Genomic DNA, 24,035 nt, shown 5'->3' with positions numbered 1-24,035 from the left:
GACGTTGTTAAGTGTAATGGCCACAACCCATCATCTTGAATTGTCCAAACTCATGACGGTGAGCCTATGCTTTAGTTCACTTCACAACCACAATGTCAAAGAAATTCTACAAAAATAGGATTGGTTACATGAACAATGCATCAAATCCAGTGATCACATACATGACTTTTCATGCTTACAAGTTACAACTACTTTTAGGGGGTGTTTGGTATGTGAGAATGGAAATTAAGAGACTATAATTGAGACTTGAAATGAGACTTTGGGATGAGACTTAAATTGAGACTTTAAACATAAATATCTTATATCCTTGTTTGGAAAATGATAAAAATAGATAAGGAATTGGACAAAAATGATTATATTTATAAAATTGTCCTTATAACTTTTTGTTTTTCTTTACTTTAATAAATGGCAAAAAAGACATTTTGTATTTTACCTACATCTCAACCCAAAATACTACCCTCCTCAGAAGACTTTTTTTATGGCACTTTACGCTTCCCAAGTCTCAATCCCTAAAATTTTCCAATTCTCATTCTCCTTAAACAAACAAGATACTTTTTATAATCTTACCCGAAATTTCCAATCCCTAACCTCAATTCCCTCTTGCAAACACACCCCTAGGCCTAGAAAGTGTAGTGCGTCAAGAGTAAGGAACACTTCTAGGACAAATTGATTTCTGATGATTATGAAATGTGACTAGATTTTAACGAATCAGTTGTCGTAAATCTATCACTCACCTTTTTTTCTTATGCATATATGAGACCTATAATGAGTGACGAGAACTCGATGGTGGATTAATGTTAGTTCTATAAAGCAATTGTACGGAACATTGATAATAAAATAAGGATTTGAAATCAATTGAGGGGAATGCATTATGCAAAGATCACTGCTTGGAGTACTTAATAATTATTTTCAAATCCACAATTTCTTTGTTATTTCTACCTTTTCAATCTCTAGATTTACACTTAACTTGATCCGTCTAAATCATACCAACGCTAAAGAATTGCTGTTTTCTGAAATAGCCAAAACCACCAAATGGGATACTGAACCAGATGATTTCACTTTGGTACAAATGATTCGAAATTGTACCAATCGTGGACATGTTATTCAGGGAAAACAGCTACATTCCTATGCTTTACGTTCGGGGTCCGCTTCAAATGTCTATGTTTGTACATCTTTAGTTAGTTTCTATTCCAAAATTGTGTCAATGAACGATGCTCATAAACTGTTCGATGAAATGCCTCGACCAAATATTGTATCTTGGAATACTATGATTTCTGGGTATGTACATTCTGGGAAATTATGGAAATCTTTGTCCCTTTTCATTGAGCTTGGGCGATCAGAGCTTCGAGCTGATGCGTATTCGTTTACTTCTGCTTTAGCTGCATGCGGTCTGTTGATTCTGCTGCATTTAGGTGTGTCGATACACTCGAAAATTATTGTGTATGGCCTGGCATCTAGTGTTTTTGTGACAAACTGTTTGATTGATATGTACGGCAAGTGCAGTTCAGAAGCTGCAGCTATTCGTGTGTTTCATGAGCTGACGGATAAGGATGTGATTTCATGGAATTCTGTTATTGCAGCTTGTGCTCGAAATCAAAGGCTTGAACTTGCATATCACTACTTTATTCAGATGCCTTGTTCTGATACTATCACTTATAATGAAATGATTTGCGGTGTTTCGCAGTATGGTGAGATAGATGAGGCTTTTAAGATTTTGAAAAGTATGCCGAAACCAAATTCATCATCATGGAACGCGATTATATCAGGCTATGTGAATAGGAACAGGGCAGGAGAAGCTCTTAGTATCTTTGGTCAAATGTATGCAAGTGCAATTAAAATGGATGAGTTCACATTTTCTAGCATTTTACGCGGGATTGCTAGCGTTTCTGCTCTAAGATGGGGAACATTGGTTCATTCTTGCTGCATCAAACATGGTCAACTTACTTCAATGATCATCGGGAGTGCCCTTATTGACATGTACTCGAAGTGTGGACAGATTCAAGATGCGGAACTGGTGTTTCAGCACATGCCTCGAAGGAATATTGTTAGTTGGAATGCATTAATTTCCGGCCTTGCACATAATGGGGAATCGCATAGGGTGGTTCAATACTTCGAGAAGTTAAAAGGTGTAAAATGGTTGAAGCCTGATGATATCACCTTCGTTAATGTTTTGGCAGCTTGCTCGCTTTGCCGAATGCCATTACAGAAAGCTTACGAGTATATAATGTCCATGGTGTATGATTACGGAATCAAACCAAAGCCTCAGCATGTAGGTTCAGTTTTTAAAGTTATGGGACAATATGGGCAGTTAAGCAAGGCTGTTAAGATTATTCATGAACTTGGATTTGAGTCGAGCCCACCTGTTTGGAGAGCCTTGCTTGGTGCTTGTGGAGCTTGTGGGGATCTTGAAGTTGCCAAGATTGCAGCAACAAAGTTGATAAAGTTGGAGAATGACGAGGCCGGATTTGTGATTTTGTCTAACATCCACAAGAATCGGGGCAATTGGGAAGACGCATCTGCACTCTGGGAGCAAATGAGACTCGAAGGAGTGATGAAAGAACCTGGGTTTAGTTCGATTGAAAGCAAAAACCAATAACATGTCTGGGTCATTACTGCCGGGTCCACATCCACATCCTTTTATATTTTTAACTCCTTATTAAGTTTTAACATTATACCAAAAAGTTTGAAAATTTTAAAGTTTCATAATTAAAAAGAATTTTCCAAAAGAAAATTATTTATTAGCTAAAGAACAATAACATGGCATTTCACCTTGATCAATATCTCAACCGTTAGTATTTTAGACTATCAATTATTTATAATTAAATTGAGTAAATTAGAGAATTCAATATACAATATAATACATTGTTGACATCATATCATATCATACATTATACTAAAAAGCTTGAAAATATTCAAATGACACAACTAAATATAGTTTGCCAAATGGATTTCTTATTCGCTAAAGAAAAATAACATGTTATTTGATTTTGAATAATATCTCTACCATTAGAGTATCTTTGACTTGTATTTATTTATTGATAAATTGACTAAATTAGAGAATATAATATACCGTATAATATATTGTTGATGATTTTCAAAATTACAGAGTTAATTTACATAAAACATGCAAAAATAAGTGTTTCTACAGCATAATATATCTTGATATATTTTTGTAATATCATATGTGTATATATGTCGATACTAATATCCGTGTATTGCACGGGTTTCGACAATAGTATAAATTAATAGTTAACTAAATGTCACAATATCAACTAATTTTAGTGATCATAGTACTGGAAATGAAACTTAATCATAATGTTAGCTAAAAATTTTATCTGTTTAAATAAAGTTTCTAAGACTATTAATTTAACCACGCAATCTCTTATTGACATCTTCACATCTTCCTAATTTTTCAAGTTTCAAAATATAAATTTCTCCACTTGAAAAAATAAACATTTGTCTTTAAATTTTAATTTGTTACTCAAATCATTCACAACCACAATAATGTATTCGTCATTTGCCCTCTATTATTGTTTAAAATTTTGACTCCACTTTAGTTAGCTACACTTAAATTTTAAGAACTATTGATCAAGCAATATTCTTTTACTTCTTATCAATTATGTATAAAAAGTATATTTAAGAAAATATCATTTAATTTATCTCAACTTATATTTTAATATCAAATTTTTATAGATTAAATATGTGCAGTCATCAATTTAATACTAGTACAAAAGCCAACCATTTAAGTGCAACCTTTCACAACCAAAATAATGTTTCTGCCTAAACTAAAAGGATGATATTAGTCGGTGATAATAAGAAAGTGTTGTGCGTTTTTATATAAATAAAACTTGAAGAGATTACAAGCATCGAACCGAAATTACAAGTCTTTGCAATTTAATACAAAATCTAGGAATTGAAATTACAACGAATTAAATAATTTAAAATAAATACACAATCTTAAATCGAAAATACTTTAAGACAATACTATTTACGGAAACTGGATACCAAATAGAAGCATTATTTAGTTTTCCTAAAAGCGTTATTTTGCCTACTTGGTGTTTAGGCTTAAAACCTGAAATACACGTTTTAGATACATGGTTTGCCATTAATTATAAAAATACATAATAAATGTAATAGCCCAATTTTTATACCTCTTTTAATCTTAGCTTAAATAGCTTAGAGTATGGACTAGTGCAAGTAACTATTGACACTCAAGATCCTAATGGGCAACCACATCAAGTTTATTCTTTACTATTGTTGATTAGTTAGTTAGTATAACAAATTCTGTAACAAACTATTAAACAAATATTCTCTCTTGTTTAGAGGTTATGCATTCCTTACATATATATATATATGGTTATTGTACTGTTCACAGATTAATAATAATGAAATACAAATTCCTTTCTCTTGTTTCTGTATACTGTTACTTCTTCATATTCATTATTCTTTAATGAAGCTTTATCCTCTGCTATAATATTAACATGGTATTAGAGCAGGTATTATTCTATAATATCCTCAATTTTTTTTCTCTCTCTTCTCCTTCTCTTCCTCCATTTTTTATTTTGTCTCTCTTTCTTTCATGGCTTCTAATTCTCAAAATGCCTCTGCCATGGATTTAACTCAAAATCTAGGTACTGTTTACTACCTCCGCCCTTCCTATCATTCAAGTCTCAAATAAGTCAATGTTCCTTGATGAATGTTTTGGTGAAACCTCTAGTTCTCTTCTTTATGCTCTCCAAGAAGAACTTTTCGTACCTCTCAAACATAATGAGAGTTTGATTGTTTAAAACTTTTAAGTTTGAATTAAACAAGTCTCACTACTACAAATCATCACTTGTGCGTGGCACAAGAAAGAATTTCCCATGGCTATGATGTCCAGCCATGAAAATTTAAGTTAGAGACTACCGTGGCACAAGTAATAGTGGCTAGATTGTTGCCACGGGAAAATTATTGTTGTGGCAATAAGTCTTTTTTTTTTGCCATGGTAGATCCCGTGGTTCATTATATTCTTTTGCCACAAGTATAACCCAAGGCTAATCATATTCTTCTGCCACATACAATGACTGATTGTAAATTATTTTTGGCTACCACATGCACAACACATGGCTACAAATCATTTATTCAATTAGACTCGTAAATAGGGAAATTTAACCAGTAATATGAATTTAATGTTAGCAATCAACAATATTCCTTTCACACAAATGCCTTGGGTAGGATTTGAACTCAAGACCTCCAGATTGGCATACTAACACTCTAACCACCAGGTCATCAGTTATTTAGTGATAACATAAGTAATGTTAGTATACTTATAACGTAACACTTCTATCACTTAGTGTATTATTATTATTATTATTATTATTATTATTATTATTATTATTAATTATAGTACGTCGTAATTAGTCGTCTTAGTGTAGTATTGGTATGTTAGTAGTAGTAGTGTATAATTAGTATAATATTAGTTCTATTAGTATATAATGAGTCGAATTAATGTAGAATTAATATATTATTACTCGTATTATTGTATTATTAGTTGAATTAGTATATTATTACTCGTATTAGTGTATTATTAGCATATTATTAGTTGTATTAGTGTATTATTAGTTGTATTATTTTAATATTAGTATGTAATTAGTCATATTACTGTATTATTATTATATTAATTTTCGTATTGAATTAGTGCATTATTAGTATTTATTAGTCGTATTACTATAATAACACTTCTAGAAGATTAATTTATTATTATTATTATTATTATTATTATTTTATTTTATTATTATTATTATTATTATTATTATTATTATTATTATTATTATTATTATTATTATTATTTATTTTTTTGGAAAAAGATGAATTTCCATTAATCAAAGATGAAAATTTGCCGGAGAATATGTCCAAGCATACACCACTACCTGCTACATGTTGCATCAGATCGCTAGAGAGGAACCCTTTTTAGGAAGATTTTATAGATTGCAAACTTTATGTGCATAGAAAGTAGGGTGGAGCCTAAAAAAATAAAGGAACCATATGAGGAGTTCAAAGACAAAACTATACATCATTAATGATCCTATACATCGAATTTGCGTCTCTCACTAATTGTTTGTCGCATATAAAGGAGGAGCGAGCCTTCACTTCTAATATAATATTCTTCAATATCTATTCCATGGTTCTAACTTTCGCCTTCCATATGGCTTCATTTTGGGATTGCCATATTTGGTATACTAGGCAACTTATAGCAGTACATATGAGTTCTTTCCTCGCCTTGGTGATTCTCCATTTTTTCCTGCTAGGTTACCTTTAGCTTCGCCTATTTTACTTTACCTTAAGTGGTGTACATTGATTGGTAGACCTTGTGTATGGAATATCTGTTGTGTTCCATCCATTCCCAATATTTTTCTTTCACATAGCAAATTTTCTTAAAAGCCCAACAAGAAGTAATGGAAGGGTTGAAGAGCTTCCATTGACCCCCTTTCATATAAACCTCATGTGTCCATTTAACCCAAAGTGAGTCTTGCTTCATGCTGATCTGCTAAGCAATTTTACCAACTGCTGCTAAATTTCAAGTCTCAAGGTTCCTGATACCGAGCCCCCTTGACTTTTTTAGGTTGCAAACCTTAGTCCAGCTAACATTTCCAGGAGTAATGGTGTTCGCCTCACCATGCTATAAATAAACGAGACATGCATTGTTGACCTCTTTTAAAACTTTCTTGAGGAGGATGAACATCTGACACAAATAGCTGGAGATACTCATAAGGATGGCGTTCACTAACTAGAGCCTAGTTGCATAGGTGAGATATTTAGCATGCCAAGATCTTATTCTTTCAGTCATCCTGTCAACAAGGACATCATGGTCCACCACGATAATTCGTTTTGAGGTCAGTGGGATGCCAAGTTATTTTACTAGGAGATTGCCAAGTGGGAGATTGAATTTGTCTGCTAAGAACTGTTTTTTGGGGGTGGTATGTGAAGTTGCTTGATCTACTGGGAGTTTGAATTTTACTGGGAGATTGATTTTATTGAGATTTGCTGTGAGCCCAGAGGTCTTTGAGAAGGTAGTGATGCTCTCAGTGAGGACTTCAATGGAAAGACGTTTCCCCTTTGCACATCAATATTAAGTCATCAGAAAATATGAGGTGATTCAAGCCCAATTTCTTAAACCTGGGGTGGTATGTGAAGTTGCTTGATCTACTGGTTGCTTTCAAGATTCTAGACAAGTATACCATCCCTATGAAAAAAAGAAGAAGAGAGATTGGATCCCCTTGTCAAATACCGGTCTTAGAATTGAACAGTTCTTAGGGTTGGCGATTAAGCATAAAGGAAAACAGAGTGGTTGACATGCATGTGTATACTTAACTTACAAATTTATCTAGGAAGTTGAGAGCAATCATCATGTCTTTAGTAAAGTTCCAGTCCGTCTTATCATATGCTTTTCGAAGATCAAATTTCAGAAGGCAGTTGGCTAGTCAGTTGTTTCTTTCGTAGTGCTTAACCATGTCTTGACAAAGGAGGATATTGTGGAGGATGGTGCGTCTAGCAACAAAGGCACCCTGCAAACTCAAATGATGTCATTCAAGACCAGTTTAAGCTTGATATAGATCAGTTTAGAGATACATTTATAAATAACTTAGCTGCAAGAGATAGGTCTGAAGTCACCAAGTTCATTTGGGCATACGGTCTTTGGAAAGAGAGTGATGGCGGTGACGTTCCACGCTTTAAAGAAAGTTCGAGTATCAAAGAAGTTGTGTATTGCCTTAACAATATCATCCCCAATAATCTCCCAGGCCGCTTATAGAACCCACTGTTATAGCAATCTAGGCCAGTAGCTTTATTTTCAGGGATACTCCACGTGGCTTCCTTGATATCATCATGGGTTAAGTAAAGGTTGAGGAGATGTTTGTGCTGTTCATTTAATGACGGTCCTTCATTGATTATGTCCATGTTGATTTTGACTTGGTCTTCTAGCTTGTTACCTAGGATACCTTTGAAGTATTGTAGGAAGGCTTGCTAGATTTTGTTTTGCTATATAATTCTACAACCATCACCTTGCAAACTATGGGTTGTATTTGAATGTTTTCTCTGTTTGATACTATTGTGGAAGAGTTTGGTGTTTTTATCTCCGAACTTGAGCCAATTCATTTTGGTTCTTTGACTAGTGTAAATGGCATAATCATTTTTTGTTTCCCGTAAATTCTGCACAGCCTTGTGCTCATGTTCAGTAAAAAGAGGGTTCATGGGATCAAAATACATGAGGTTTTGCATTTCCGCCAAGTGGTGCTCTGCTTGTCTGAGTGTCTTCGATATGAGTGCTCATGTATTTGTTTTTCAAATCTTTTTTCAGCATTTAGAACTTCTTGAGGATCTGAAAGTTCAGGACGCCATTCACCTTAACTTTCCATATATTGTTGACCGTCTCTAGGAAGTCTTCTTTTTTACCCCAGTGATTATAGAATTTGAAAGGTTTCTTTGTAGTGATAGGGTTGAAGAAGCACACGAGTATAGGGGTTGGTTAAACTCTCCTTCTGGGTGATAGGTTACCTCCACATTCGGGTAAGACTCCTCCCATTGATGATTCCCCATGACTTTGTCAATTTTGCTCATAACTCGGGAGCTTTTGGATTTTTTGTTGTTCCAAGTAAAGAACCTACCATTGCTTTTTAAATCGTAGATGCCACATACCCCCGTACAATTCCTTAGGGAAGTGATTTCATTTAGCCTAGGCGGGTTACCAACTCTCTCATTGAGGTTGGCTATAAAGTTGAAGTCGCCTAACACTATCGATGGTGTGTCCATCCTCTTACCCATGCCTTCAAGGTGATTCAGAAGTTCTAGTCTAGCATTCTTTTCCCTAGCTGCATACACAAGGGTGAATTCTAATTTCACACCATTTGTAGGAGTGACCTCTGTGTGAATATATTAGTTGTGGTATGTTTTTATGTTGACTTTCATATCTTCTTTTTTTCCATGCTACAACAATCCTCCCTCCTTTATGATACTCTAAGTTGTGTAAAATACCATCCAGGGCATATATTTTGGTAAATTTGGTTTAGGCCATTTCTCTTTACCTTAGTTTCAAGAAGACCAACTATGCTTATATTGTGGTGAGTGATAAAACTCGCCACTTCAACTTGCTTTTTTGCCTTGTTAAGTCCTCTTACATTCCATGTTAGGATATTATTCAGCTGAAGGGACCATGCGGTTAGTCCCCTCCATTTGCCCTTCTTATTTTTTCATTCATGCCTATTTTTAAAGCCACATTGTGTGTTGTATTCAATTGTTTGTCTGTTGCTTCATCGTCTATGTCTTGCAGTGTCAAAACCATTGGTGACTTTCATTTCACCTGTGTTATTTTTGGTCTTAACATTCCTCTTGTTCTGACCAGTATCACTATGGTCTGCTTCTTCCTTGTTTTCTTGTGATAAGGCCTCCATTATTCACTATGGTCTGCTGTTTCCTATCATCTATTCTTACCTTATGTGGTACAGTATGTTTCTTCACCCATTTGTTTTATATAATTTGAGAATATATAAAACATAATATCATACAAAATAATGTCATATCAAATCATGCACCCATTTAAACACATTAATTATCACTTAGCACATAATACTAACGGGATAGTCCTAATTAGATGAACATTGAGAATTACCTTGTCACGCGATCCTAGACAATGTACGCTCCTAATAATCTCTATCTACGAATCCGCTGTCTTTAATATCGAAATCTTGCGTTTTCTTGACTGAATTTTAAGCAATTGGAAGATGGAGGATGTACTTTGTAGGAGAAAAAAAAGGAAATGTGAGTAATAATGTGAATGAATTAAGGGTTTCGATTTATAATAGGTAAGTGAGGTTAGTTATAAGATTTAGAGGCAGAAGTGGGAAGTTATTTGTTAATGGGGAGTTATTTATTTATTTTTTTTATTATTTTTAAAATTTCTGAAATTTATTTATTTATTATCATTATTATTATTATTATTATTATTATTATTATTATTTATAAAAAAACGGATGTTACATACACTCCCCCTTAAAACAAAAGTTTGTCCTCGAACTTAAAGTTAACTACTAAAGTTTTAAAAGAAAATTGGACGGTTTGGTAGACTCGCTTCACCCCCCTATTTTAAAAAGTTTCGTCCTCGAAACTCAACGTACCTGTTCCAAAAGTTCGGGGTATCGCTTTCTCATGTCAACTTCGGTTTCTCATGTGGATTCTTCGGTTTGTTGGTTCGTCCATAATATCTTGACCAACTTAATTTCCTTGTTCCGGGTACATCTTGTTTTGGTATCAAGGATTTTTATTGGTTTTTCTTCAAAGGTAAGGGTTTCATCAAGTTCAATGGTTTCAGGTTGTATGATATGGGAAGGGTCATGGACATATTTTCAGAGTTGGGATACATGGAAGACATTGTGGACTTTAGCTAGGTTCATAGGTAATGTTAATCTATAGGATACTTCCCCAATTCGTTCCAATACTTCATAAGGACCTATAAAACGAGGACTCAATTTACCCTTCCTATCAAATCTCATGATACCCTTGGTTGGTGACACTTTGAGCAAAACTTTTTCACCTACTTCAAACTCTAATGCTCTCCTCCTCTTGTCTGCATACGACTTATGACGATCTTGCGCGCCCCTCATACGTTCTTGGATCATCCTTACCTTCTTTGTAGTCTCTTCAATCATATCCGGTCCTAATCCCATCGACTCATTAACATCATTCCAACATATAGGACTCCTACACTTTCTCCCATATACGGCTTCGTAAAGAGCCATTCCTATGCTAGAATGAAAACTATTATTGTAAGAAAACTCTACATACATCAAATTATCCTCCCAAGATCCACCAAAATTCATAACACATGCTCTTAACAAATCCTCAAGAGTCTGAATCGTTCTCTCTGTTTGACCATCTGTTGCTGGATGAAATGCACTACTGAACTTTAGTATCGTGCCCACTGCTTCTTGTAGCATCTTCCGAAATTTGGACAGAAATCTCGAATCTCTATCCGATACAATGTCCTTCGGCACACCATGCAATCTCACTACCTCTTGAAAATACGCGTCTGCCATCTGTTGCATTGTCCAAGTATTCTTCATCGCTATAAACCTTGCTGTTTTTGTTAATCGATCCACTATCACCCATATGGCATTCTTCCCTGTTTTTGACTTTGGCAATCCTACTACAAAGTCCATTGAAATCGACTCCCATTTCCATCCAGGTACTTCTAATGGTTGCAATTTTCCTAGGCTACTGATACCACTTTGTAACACCCTAAGAATAGGTCTAACTTTTGAAAACACCCTTTATGAAAAACATGAGCTAAAACCTACTCATGGGAGTGTTACCGTCACATCTATTTCTAATAAAATAAATGTAAGGCTTAACGACTAAGGAATAACTTAATAACTTTAAATCCAACAAAGGGTCTTACAACATAAGAAAAGACTGAAACGTAATTTGTATCCATATAACATTTAAACAACTTAAGGTAAAATTTAAACTGAAATACGACTCTAATAAAAACTATATTTCTAAGTGATCCTCACTCCACGATTCCCATGCAATCAATAACCTGCAACATAAGAATGCAAGAAAAACAAGGGAAAAACTCCCAAAATCAGGAAATTGAGTAATTCCAACTCCATCCCGTAAAACGATTAAGTTCCAAAATGATTTAAGAAAATAAAATATAATCAAATTGAAGATAATTTTAGAAAATAATATATAGCTGAGTTTAAAAGAAAAACAATTTGAGAAAACAATATATATAATATCACATAAACCAATTTATTAATTTGATATTTAATAATGGCAACCACATAATCAGTTTTTAATTTGAGGGAACGAGAACGCCAGTAGGCCGAGGCTTTACCCCTATACCTACTTCATCAAGAGGTCGTCACCCCAAATAATTCAAGGCCAGCAGAGTAGTCTTAGAGAACCTTAGTGTGCACACCTCTTCTAGTTGGATCACAACAAATAGAAGGAAGACCAAACATCGTATCAAGTATCAGAAATAATAATACATGTCGGCAGCTATACTAACCAAAGAGGACAACCTGTTCATCACCCTTATACTTGGATCACAACAAATATAAGAGCTTCATTTCCCTCGTGTTACACTTTACGTGATTTAATATATTTTAATAATTAGTCGCGAGCACACAAACATATAATCAAACATATATTATTTATTTTAATTTTTGATCATAGGTTTTCCCAAGAAAAATATATCTCAAGAATATTCAATTGCAATATTAATATCATAATATTTTTCTCCCAAATTCAATCGCATTTAAAATTATTATTAAAATAATAATATAACTTTCATCAAAATAATAATATTATAAGTATTTCTCTTTCAAATTAAACCGTATCTAATTTCGTTATATAAATAAAAATATATATAAATTTTATCAAAATAATATTTATAAATTCAATTTTGACAAATAATAGTAAATATAATTTGAGAATATATAAAACATAATATCATACAAAATAATGTCATATCAAATCATGCACCCATTTAAACACATTAATTATCACTTAGCATATAATACTAACGGGATAGTCCTAATAAGATGGACATTGAGAATTACCTTGTCACGCGATCCTAGACAACGTACGCTCCTAATAATTTCTGTCTACGAATCCGCTGTCTTTAATATCAAAATCTTGCGTTTTCTTGACTGAATTTTAAGCAATTGGAAGATTGAGGAAGTACTTTGTAGGAGAAAAAAAGGAAATGTGAGTAATAATTTGAATGAATTAAGGGTAATTGGTTTAATTTATAATAGGTAAGTGAGGTTAGTTATAAGATTTAGAGGGAGAAGTGGGAAGTTATTTGTTAATGGGGAGTTATTTATTTATTTTTTTTATTGTTTTTAAAATTTCTGAAATTTATTTATTTATTTATTTATTTATTATTATTATTATTATTATTATTATTATTATTATTATTATTATTATTATTATTATTATTATTATTATTATTATTATTATTATTATTGTTATTATTATTATTATTATTATTTTTTTTTTTAAAAAAAACGGATGTTACAATTTCAACCCTACATTCCACATTTGTGTGGCCAAAGCAGCTACATTTTGAGCACCACAAAGGAATCCGATCATATTCACCCTTGTGAGACACTAATTCTTCATTCTCATTGTTGAAAAAGAGTTATTAGGGAATCCTTTGTTTATGTGCATCTCAACCAAAACCCTAGCATACCACATTCTATCAATGTTCAAGGTTGCTGAATCAATTTTAATTACATTGCCAAGGTGGCCTGCTATGATTTGTAGAGTTTTCTCTCCCCAATATCTCACATTAAGCTTGGGTAAATTAACCCAAATAGGCATGGTTGTTAAAATACTTAATAAAAGAGAAAATTATAATAAACTACCTATTCTATACCCCTTTTTGCAAAAAACTACCTTATATAAAATTTTTTGCAAAAAACTACCTTATATAATACATTTCTTTGCAAAACACTACTTTATAACGGTTTTTACGATTTGACCGTTTAAGTTAATCATTGACTGTCACGTGACAGTCACGTGACCTTATAAAACACTTGCTTCTTCTTCATTTCAGCCTATTTTGAATCAGTTGCTGCTCCTTCCTTCTTCATTCGAAAAAACTCATTTCTTTAACTTCTTGAACTCGCTCCCGCCCTCTTTGCGACATCATCTTGCTGAAACTTCTAACCTTTAGAGGTATGTACTACTACTCAATTATGGTTTTGTAGTTCATTGTTGTATTTTAGGCTTAATTTAAAATTTAATTCGTTTTACAAATCTGCTTCGTTGAGCTGCGTTTTTTCTATTGAATTTCCTGTTTTTTATCGTGTAATTTGTAAATTGATTGTTGTTGTATCTGAATAATGTATTAGGGTTCTTAAAATTAGATAAATCAATAACATGAAGAAATTGAAAATCTGGAAAAAAAAACAAGTAGTTCGAAAAAGAAGTTCGAAAAATCTGAGTTGGCAACTGAGTTGGGTAATGTTAGGGTAGATGAGGTGGAGCTCGAAAGTACTGATGTGGCACATGAGGTTGTGGATGAGTTGGAAAGAGCAAATGTAGATGTTGATGTTGGGCAAATGGGACCACCAAATACATATACGGGTTATAAAGATTGTTTAAGTGCTAACCCTAGATCTAAAACAAATAACTCAGCTGCTATTTCTACCCTAAACCTTACACCAAATGAGAGAGGCCACATAGAGCAAGAAGTTTCTGATTTTGAGGATAGCAGGGATGATGATTATAGTTGTGGCGATGAGGATGAATATGAGGATGATTCTGATTTGTTTACAGAAAATGTAGTTTATGGTCTTGATGATGTGTTTATAGGTGATAATGAAATTAGATTGATAGTAGATAAGGAGGTTGATGAAGAAAACAATAGAGACATATACTTTAATGATGATGATCTGGAGTCTGATGATGATGATTTGGGTGCATTGAATGTTGATGAGGAAGGTATATGCAGCTATCCTACATTCAATCCTGAGGTTGATTTCAAGGGTAAGATCAATTTGTCTTTAGGCCTTAAGTTTCCTTCGACATATGACTTTAGAAAAGCATTAAGGTACCATGCTATTTAATGTGGTTACAATTATTATTACCTGCATAATGGTAGAAGTAGGATCAGTGTGTATTGCTACAATAGATGCGATTACATGAAATCGAAAGCTAGAATTGTGAATTGTGTTTGTGGGAAGGTAAAAGAGGTAAGAAGCCTGTAAGTGTAGTTCGAGAATTCAAGCAACGAAGATGTGGTAATTGTGGTGCCCTAGGTCACTACAAAAAAGGCTGCAAGAATCCACCCAAACCACCACCAACAAAGATCAAGTCAAAGGGTGGAAGGCCTAAAATGGGATCTTCTTCTACTCAACAGTCCACACCAAATGATGTGCCTTGCTCCAGTAGTGCACAACAAATGCAAAGTACAACAGATGCATCTACTTCATATATAATGGATCAACAAAGTCAAATATAGAGCTGTATAAGTAAATTAATGTTGAATTTAATGTGTTGATTTAATGTAAGACATATATTAGTATAAGTTTATGAACTGAGAATGTACTGTGTTGAACTACATGTAAGCAAATCAGTATATGAACTGAGAATGTACTCTGTTTCATTAATTAAGTAAATTTGTTAATTGCAGCTGTATAAGTACATCTGATCTGTTGTTTAAGATCAGTGTTGAGGTGGTTACTGACCTTGATTAGTTCTGAAAATCTGATTTGTTGTTTAAGATCAGTGTTTCAATCAGTGCCTACTGAAGTTGATTGGTATTGAAAATTAGTTTTATATTAGTTATGAGTATGTGCTAAAGTTAATTGGTTAAGTGCATTGTGTTGTGCAGCATGTAGTCGCTGTATGTAAGCAAATGAACCATCTGTTTGAATCAGTGTTGAGATGGCTACTGAACTTAATTAGTTCTGAAAATCTGATTTGTTGTTTAATCAGTGCCTACTGAAGTTGTATGTTGTATGCTGTATGTTGTATGGGTTAAGTTTAAATGAACCAAGCAATATGTACATTGTTGTATGCAGCAGTATGTAAATTGTTGTATGCACCTGAGCCATCTAATGTACATTGCTGTGTTCAAATGAGCCATCTGATTTCCAACACCAACATAAAACAAAAGAATTCAGTTACTGTTAATTAAGTGCAGCAAATTTAGTCACTGTGAAGAATTCAGTTACTATGATGAAATTGTGTACATCTTTATTGTATGCAGCAGTAACTTATGCAGCAGTAGTATTGACTCAGTGCAGGAGCATTCTTGAAACAAATCAGTGCTGAAACAAATCAGTGCTTTGAAAACAAATCAGTGTTCCAAGCAGTAGGCAAACACAGCAAATACGTTTTAAGTTTGGGTGCTGCAAATCAGTGTTGAAAAACAAATGTCTTCTGAATGAGTAAGTTTGGGTGCTGCAAAACATTGAACCAGTGTATGTTGTGTTCCAGGCAGAAGGCAAACATAGCAAACACAATATACACAGCAAACACAACACAACAAACATAGCAAACACAACATACACTACATAAACAAATCAAATGGATATTACAGAGTAAACACAGCCATCTGATTTCCATATAAACAGAAAGCAAACACAAGTGTATTTACAATACCTGCAAAGAAATTAAATGGAAAAATTAAAAACTTAATTCATTCATTCATCATGATCATGTTACAATACCCAAATCACTGTTACAATTATTCATAAATAGGTCATAAAATTCAATTACTAGCCTTGATTAATACAAGTAACACCAACCAAAAACAAAAGAAAAACCCTAATACAAAGCTTGTAATTGGATTTCCATGCTTCCTCTCATTCATCCATTTCTTCTTAATCTTTTTAATTTCTGAAATCGCTTGTTCCTTTTCATGTTCCAAGCAACAAACCCTTGATGTCAAAATCTTGATTTCGGTTGCTAATTGTCGCTTCTCCTCCACAAGTTTGTTAGTGACTTCTCTTTGCCAAACAGTCATTTCAGGTTCATCAACCCATTTAAACTTTTTGTATCCCCTCCAATTTGTATCAGGATCATAAAAAACGCAAGTCTTGAACCTTCTTCCTGGATTTTCCTTGGTCCATGAAACCCTCCTTGCAAAGGGAACTTCACACCCACATTTTTCAGGTATCGAATTCTCGGTAGAAGAAGAAGACATTACTAATTAATTGGAAAAAATTGGGTTCTTTGAATGATTTAGGGATTGGAAATCAAGGAGAAAGAAAGAAGGGAGAAACAGCAATGAAGATGAATGATTTAGGGATTTTCGAATGAAGAAGGAGCAGCAAGTGTTTTCTTCGAATGATTTAGGGATTCAAAATAGACTGAACTGAAGAAGAAGCAAGTGTTTTATAAGGTCACGTGACAGTCAACGGTTTACTTAAACGGTCAAACCGTAAAAACCGTTATAAGGTAGTGTTTTGCAAAGAAATGTATTATATAAGGTAGTTTTTTTCAAAAATACCACAACATTCTCAAAATACTTTTCATTAACAATGTCATCTTTAGCGATTTTCCCAATAATTCTAGATGGTGGTTCATTACATGGATTCACAATCAATTCTGGACCAGGCGTTTGAATATTCTGCACATTTCGGTTGCCCGTATTCATCTCCGGTGGCCGTTGAGGTGTGGGTACGTTATCTTTACTCATCATAGCAAACGGGTTTAGGGTTTAAAATCTGGATGTTTCAATCTCCTCCTGCTACTGGGTTGTCGGGCTAGTTGGCGGGGTTGTTGGGGGTGTTTGGTTGTCGGGATCAGCACTGGTGGCCAGCGGCTCCTGCACCACCACCTTCCTTGGTCTGCCTCTCTGTCCTATGGAAGGGCAGAATCCTACTCAGAGAGATTGGAACTTGATCTACTTGATGCTGACCTTCACCACCACCGCCGCACCTGCCTGTTTAACTAGCCTGCTACCCGATGTCGAGGCTGTGAGGAGTCGTTTCTCTAATCGTAGAGAGAGAAGCTCTCAAATGTTTGTTTTATTAAATTATTAAATGTAAGTTAAACAAAATTAGTTGCAAAATTACTAAAAATAAATTTGGTCAACTAATATTCCTAAACGCAACAAAATTAATCGTATATTAGAATGATATTACTCGTATTAATATATATTACTTAGCTAACACTTATTAGTTATTAGTATATTACTATATTATTAGTCGTATATTACTATATTATTAGTCGTATTAGTATATTATTAGTTACATTTATACATTATTACTCGTATTAAAGTATTATTAGTCGTATTAGTGTATCGTTAGTATAATATTAGTTGTATTAGTGTATTATTAGTCTGGTTAATGTGGTATTAGTACATAATTAATCATATTGGTTTTGAAATTATACATCTCAATTTATAGTTATGAACCAATGATTAAAAATTGGAAAAGTCTTGAAAAAGGTTAGAAACAACCTTACTCTCTTTTATTGAAAATACTTTAATCTTACCTAAAATCTTTGTTTAATGTCTAGTTTGACTATTTCGTAAGTGAAAAAAGCTTCTCAAAATTTTTTTTAACATGTTTTTATTTAAAATATATTGAATTTAATAATTGTTTAAAGAATCTTTTCTTATATTAAATTAAAAACAAGGGAAAATAATCACTTATTTTCGAATAAATATAGAACTAATTAAGTTGGATGAAGATTCTGAATTTAAATCATTGATAAACTTTTTTTATTTTTCAAATTTTTTCTTAAAAATATACTATTTCCATGGCAAGATTAAAACTTGGGATAAGTTTCAAATTCAAGTGTCATAATTTATAACACAATCCTATAATAGCTATTTACCCGTGACCTATAAGTCTTTATTGCCACGATAAATATTTACCCGTGACATAATTGGCGGCAAAATTTTTTTTTTCACGATAAATATTTACCAGTGACATAATTTTTGGTACAATTTTTTGTTTGCCATAAAAAAATTTTTCGTGGCATGATTTGTGGTGCAAGTGCTTGTTTGCCACAATATTAATTTACCCGTGGCACAAGTGCTTATTTGTCACGATATATATTTACCCGTGGCATAATTTGTGGCATAAGTGCATCTTTACCACGATATATATTTACCTGTAGAAAAATTTTTGGGTATGATTGTGATAATGTCTTAAAACCTATTTTTTCCGTGGCAAGATCAAAACATGCCACAGATGTTGAATTTCCGTGGCATAATTAGTGGCGCAAGTGACGATTTGTTGTAGTGTCTTGTTTTGTTAAATGTTATTATTATAATTAAACTTAAGATTTCAATATACTTAGTTGTATTAAAGTTAATTTGATTTAGTATAATTACATAAATTACCTCCTAAACTTGGTTGATTTGAAAAATATATTAGTTTGGTTTATTATTAGAAAACTTTATATTATTTGCAAATGACTTCACAAACTTATAAAGCTTATTTTAAGTGATTTAATAAAAGTAGTTATATTTGAATATAAAGAAAATATATTTATCTAATTAGAAAAAAAAAATTATAATGATATTATAGTTATTTGGTATTTAAAAATAAGTTTTGGTTATGGTTTTATATTGTTTTTCAACAAAAGTATACTAAGTATTTTAGAATTTTTCTCAAAAATATTATCTTACTTTTAAAATTATTTAAAAAATAGTAAATGAGCATATTTTGACCCCATCTTTTTCTATATCATCCACATGCACATTATTGAAGATATCAAAGCTGGTGGTATAACTTAAGATAAGAGTGTAGATTTATTCAAAGGTCAGGCTGAATGACAGTTTTGCATGGCATGAGATATACCCTAATTTACCTAAGCTATACCCTATATAATTGAGTTATACCACTTGGAAACTTTTTCTAACACTCTAAGATTTCTAGGAATACCTCACACGCCCTTGTATTCCTCTAAAAATGTGAGATTCATTCCCATCTTCTTAGCTCGTCATCTTAACAGTTTTTGGCAGCTTATATGCGTTGAACAAATCATCCATTTTCTCCCAAATTCTCTCAATGTCTGCTTCATATTTTTATACTATAGTATTGTAGAAATCCTAAGCTTTCCATTGATACCTCACACGCACATATACAACTATATAAGCCCTTCATCTTTAAGCAAACGTTCACAACTTGTTCTTTTTTTGGTCAGCTATAAACATAAACATAATTTGAAGTGGTTACTCATAGTTCTCTTCATGCGTGTATAAATAAACCTTATGGTGATCTTGTACACAAAATTCGTCACATTTTAAACCCAAGAATTGCATTAATTGAGGCATGAAAGATTATGTTTTGCCCTCAACCTTTTCACACAACAAAGAGTAAGCCAATTTTGATCACCTTCTGTTTTGTGGATTTTAGACCATCTTCTACTCATTTTAACACTACATTTTTTTTCTTAAGAAATATGTGTCTTGGAGTATGTGAGAAATTAGACACTTTTATCATTGGATTTAGAGTTCGAATTTAGAGGTTATGAGCGTTTTAGTAAGACATACCGAAATTGTACTTACGATGGTGAGAGATGTGGACTTTAAGTTGAATGTGGAAATTATAATTAGACTTAGAGATGAACATAAATAATCTTATCATTTCTTAAACCAAAATCATCAACTTTTTAAGTGTAGAAACTGATAGAGATGGTGAACGACAACAAGAGGGGAGGTGAATTGTTGTTTTAATAAGTTTAAGTATTTTAGCCATATTTTTGCAGAATTAGATTGCGAAATTAAAACTTAAACTTAAAACGAAAAATTAAAAGAGACAACATAATTTTACGTGGAAACCTTCTAGGCCTATATAGAAGGAAAAACCAAATAGCTAGTAAAAAGGAATAATTACCCATTACAACTTGCTTCACTCGAAGCTTTTCTAACTAGGTCAACCCAAGTCTAGTTACAACAATTCTCTCAAAAGCCATTTACCAGGATAAATTCCTAAAGGTTAAATTAAAGATTTGCACAAAAAAATATTATAAATTAATTGGCAATTTTTGGAACAAAAATATTTCTTGTTAATATCAATCTCACGTAAGGACTCTTAGGCTCTTTTGGCTTTCTCAATTTCGGTTAAAACAAGTTCCCTTTATATAGGAACTCAAATAGCTAGTAAAAAGGAATAATTACCCATTACTTTCTTATTCCTTAGATTAAGGAGAATTAAGTGGATCTTAGATCTAAAGATTAAAAAACAAATTATTAATTCCTTAATAAAAGATAAATAGATGGAAGTTTGATTTACAAGTAAAAAGTCACTGTTTATTTTTCTAAGAATAGGCAAGGTAGTTTTTTACTTGATTAGATCTAAACACAAGCCTATTTTTAAGGAGAAAAATAAGGAGAGAAATATTCCACTCTTTGAAATTACACGATTATTTTATGGTGGTTATAAAATATTTTGCCAATTAACTTATTTATTAAATAATGCAACAAATTAATTTTAACTAATACATTAACTAAAAAATCAGAAAAATAAAATTAACTGAAATTCAAGCTGATGTAAATTCTCCGGACTCCAGTACGGGAACAAAACACTGTCTCCATTTTTCCAGTAACGTCAGATCATCAAACTTAGGAACAGTAGACATCCTGTCTACATTTGATATCCTAAGCGATTTACCTTATCTAACTTCCTTGGATACATTTGACAGGTACAACGTTCATAGACTAAGTCATAGGTACTATTAATGATCTTTAACTAAACTGGATATCGACCTGAATACAATCTCTAAAATACATTTGTTTATATAAAGTTTAGTCATGATCAAAACCTATGAGAGCCAACAAATTCCCCCTTTTTGATGATGACAAACTTTTAAACAAACTTAAACAAAATAGAGTAAAACCAAAGTCATAGAGCATGCTAGAGATTAAAGCTACTCTACATAAATTAGCAAATCAACTCATTAAAATATAATTTACCAAGCATATATAACAAAACAAATTACTCTAATCTTTAGAATTATTAAAAACAACATAAGCATAATCAGAGCATTCAAATCAAGTTATAGAAGTTCATTGCTTATGTCTTTAAATAATCCTAAAACTAAACACCATAGATTACTAAGATACTTAGTGTTATCAATTTAGAATTGAGAAAATTGTAACTGAAATTAAACTTAAGCATAGCTAGAGCATAATAAACAATAATTTATTTTATCAGAGCATATATTCAGAGTTTTTATCAGAGCATATATTCTAAATCAAATGTAAATATATCAGATCACAAAGCCTGAACATAATATTATCAAATCATCAGAGCTTATATATACTTCCTTATCAGTGGATTATAATTGTTTTAACAAGTTTTAGCATTGCATTCAGAGTATGTTGATTAGAGCTTCAGAATGTAGCTCATAGCTCAGAGAGTTTCATAGCTAATCATAATATCAGAGCATTTACCATATTCCTTAGACAAAACAATAAGATGGTTCTAAACTAATTTATAAATCAAGCATACCATTTAAGTATTAAGTTTGTGCATATTCCCCCTTTTGACATCATTCAAAAAGGAGAGGAGCTTTTCATACCACAACACTAACTATATAAGTATAGAAATCAAAAAGGTAAGAAAGTAGAAGCAGCAATGAAAAGCAAATACTGAAAGATGCAATCAAAATATGCAACAGTTTAATTGTCACATACCATAGTAGTAGCAGTTAAAAAGAGATTGTATCATTTTACATTGTGTACCCATATTGGTACACACAAAAATATTAATATAAATTGTTTGTTCTATGAAGAAAAGCATCATGAGGAAAATACAGTAGGGAGATGGATCAAATAGCAGGTTAATCTTCGTCTACATACTCAGTTTGCACCTCCACTGTGACAAGCTTCGCACTAAGACGAGTCTACATTTGTGTAAGCTGATCAGAGAGTGATGTAAAGATGACACGCACTTCATCTTGGAAAGAATGAACTTGAGACTAAAAAACCTGCAATTTATCAAGGATAGGATCGCTAGAAACTGAGGGATTAGCAAAATCAGTGAAACCAAGACCTGGTGAATTAGGTGTGGTGGTTGGTGGTGGTGTACAGGGGATAGGTGAAGGTGGTGGTGATGGAATGTGTGGTGAAGGTGGTACATCAGGTTTTGTTGAAGGAGGAGTTTTTGGTTTAGGCTCACAGGAGGCGTGTGTGGAAGAGTCATGATCTAAACTAAGTACATGACGCTTCCCTTTAGAAGCAAGCCTAACACGTTTTCTTTATTTTACTAAGGGCTCCATCTTTGTTGGCATCCTGACTTCCTCATCACTAGAAATATCATCATCAGGGTCCTTACCTTCCTCTTCTTTTGAAGTTTCCCCCTTACTTCCAACTTCTTCCTGTTCCCCTTTTGAAACAACCTCTGCCTCATCATTTGAGGCAGTTGGAACAGGTTGCTGATCCTCTTTTTCCTTTTCTTTTTCTTTTCCTTTTCCCTCATCTTGTTCTTTTTCTTCTCCCTCATCCTTATCTTCGTTTGAATTTTCTTTCTCTACATCCTCGTTGGAAATTATCTCCAGAATCCCTTTTTCTGAAACTCTTAGGTGCAAATTGTTGAGGCATGTGGCACCTATTCTATTATTGGCATTCACAGGGAACTGTAGGCTGTCCAACGGGACTCCAAACTTCTTGAAAATTCAGGTTAATAAACCTCCATATCCTACCATAAACTTCTTCTCTATACAGTCAGATAAACGTGAGATCATCAAGGAAGAAAAATTGATTTTAATGTGATTGGCTAAACAGTAGATTAAAGTTGTATCACGAAGATTTACTTCGCTACGCTTTGACTTGCGTGACAAAATGAATCTTCGAGCAATGTTGTAGAGTAATTTATGCAGTGGGGATAGAGTGTTGTGGCTGATTCTTCCTCTCTTTTCATTTATCCCTAAAAACTTTAGCACAGTTTTCTCATTGATTCCTGAGAAAACAATCTTTGTGCCAACATGATACGTGTCAAATCCTACAGCAGGAACTTCAAACCATTCTCCAAGCATCACATAGTTAAACTTGATTGTGGTTTCTTTAACGACACTTGAACAGACTCCATTATCAATTGAAAAGAAAGAAATAAATTCACGCATAAGATTGGGGTAAAGTGGGTTGCAGCAAAAATCGGTCATAAGGGTTTCCCAATTTTGATTCTTAATAATGGCGTGTAATTGAGGAATGGGAGTGGTGTCATACCAGTATTTATCGAGCCCAAATCATACTGACATCTCTTTAGCGATTTCTTCTGGACTGTTTGGATCAAAATTTTTGATTTTCTTTGATGGTCTAGATGATGATCCCTTTTTGGTAAAAGTGTTTTGGCGTTTTGATCCACCATGCATGGATGAGGAGCTTGGTGGGTCAGATTGTTTGGGTTCTATTGAGGAGGATACTGGTGCAGTAATCATCGGGGATGGTTGTACGACCTTTAATGGCTTAGGTGTTGTTACTTTTGGTGTTTTTTTGTTAGTCTTCTTGGATGAGGAGGTTGCTTTTGGTGTTTTCATGGTCACTAAGGACAGTGAAGAAGATGAGATTGAGGAATGATGAATAA

The 24,035-nt window shown here is 33.1% G+C and overlaps 1 protein-coding gene across 1 annotated transcript; it reads left to right on the top strand.

Annotated features, from left to right (window-relative positions):
* Positions 1 to 572: 572 nt before the first annotated feature.
* Positions 573 to 2,772, top strand: LOC130799593 (putative pentatricopeptide repeat-containing protein At5g47460). Its single transcript, XM_057662735.1, has one exon. The coding sequence runs from the start codon at positions 872 to 874 to the stop codon at positions 2,594 to 2,596; it is 1,725 nt and encodes a 574-aa protein (XP_057518718.1). The 5' UTR covers positions 573 to 871; the 3' UTR covers positions 2,597 to 2,772.
* Positions 2,773 to 24,035: the final 21,263 nt, after the last annotated feature.

The sequence above is a fragment of the Amaranthus tricolor genome, chromosome 14, assembly GCF_026212465.1.
Source record: "Amaranthus tricolor cultivar Red isolate AtriRed21 chromosome 14, ASM2621246v1, whole genome shotgun sequence".
NCBI lineage: Eukaryota > Viridiplantae > Streptophyta > Magnoliopsida > Caryophyllales > Amaranthaceae > Amaranthus > Amaranthus tricolor.
The sequence above is the reverse complement of the archived record's forward strand: the minus strand, read 5'-3'. Positions and strand labels throughout refer to the sequence as shown.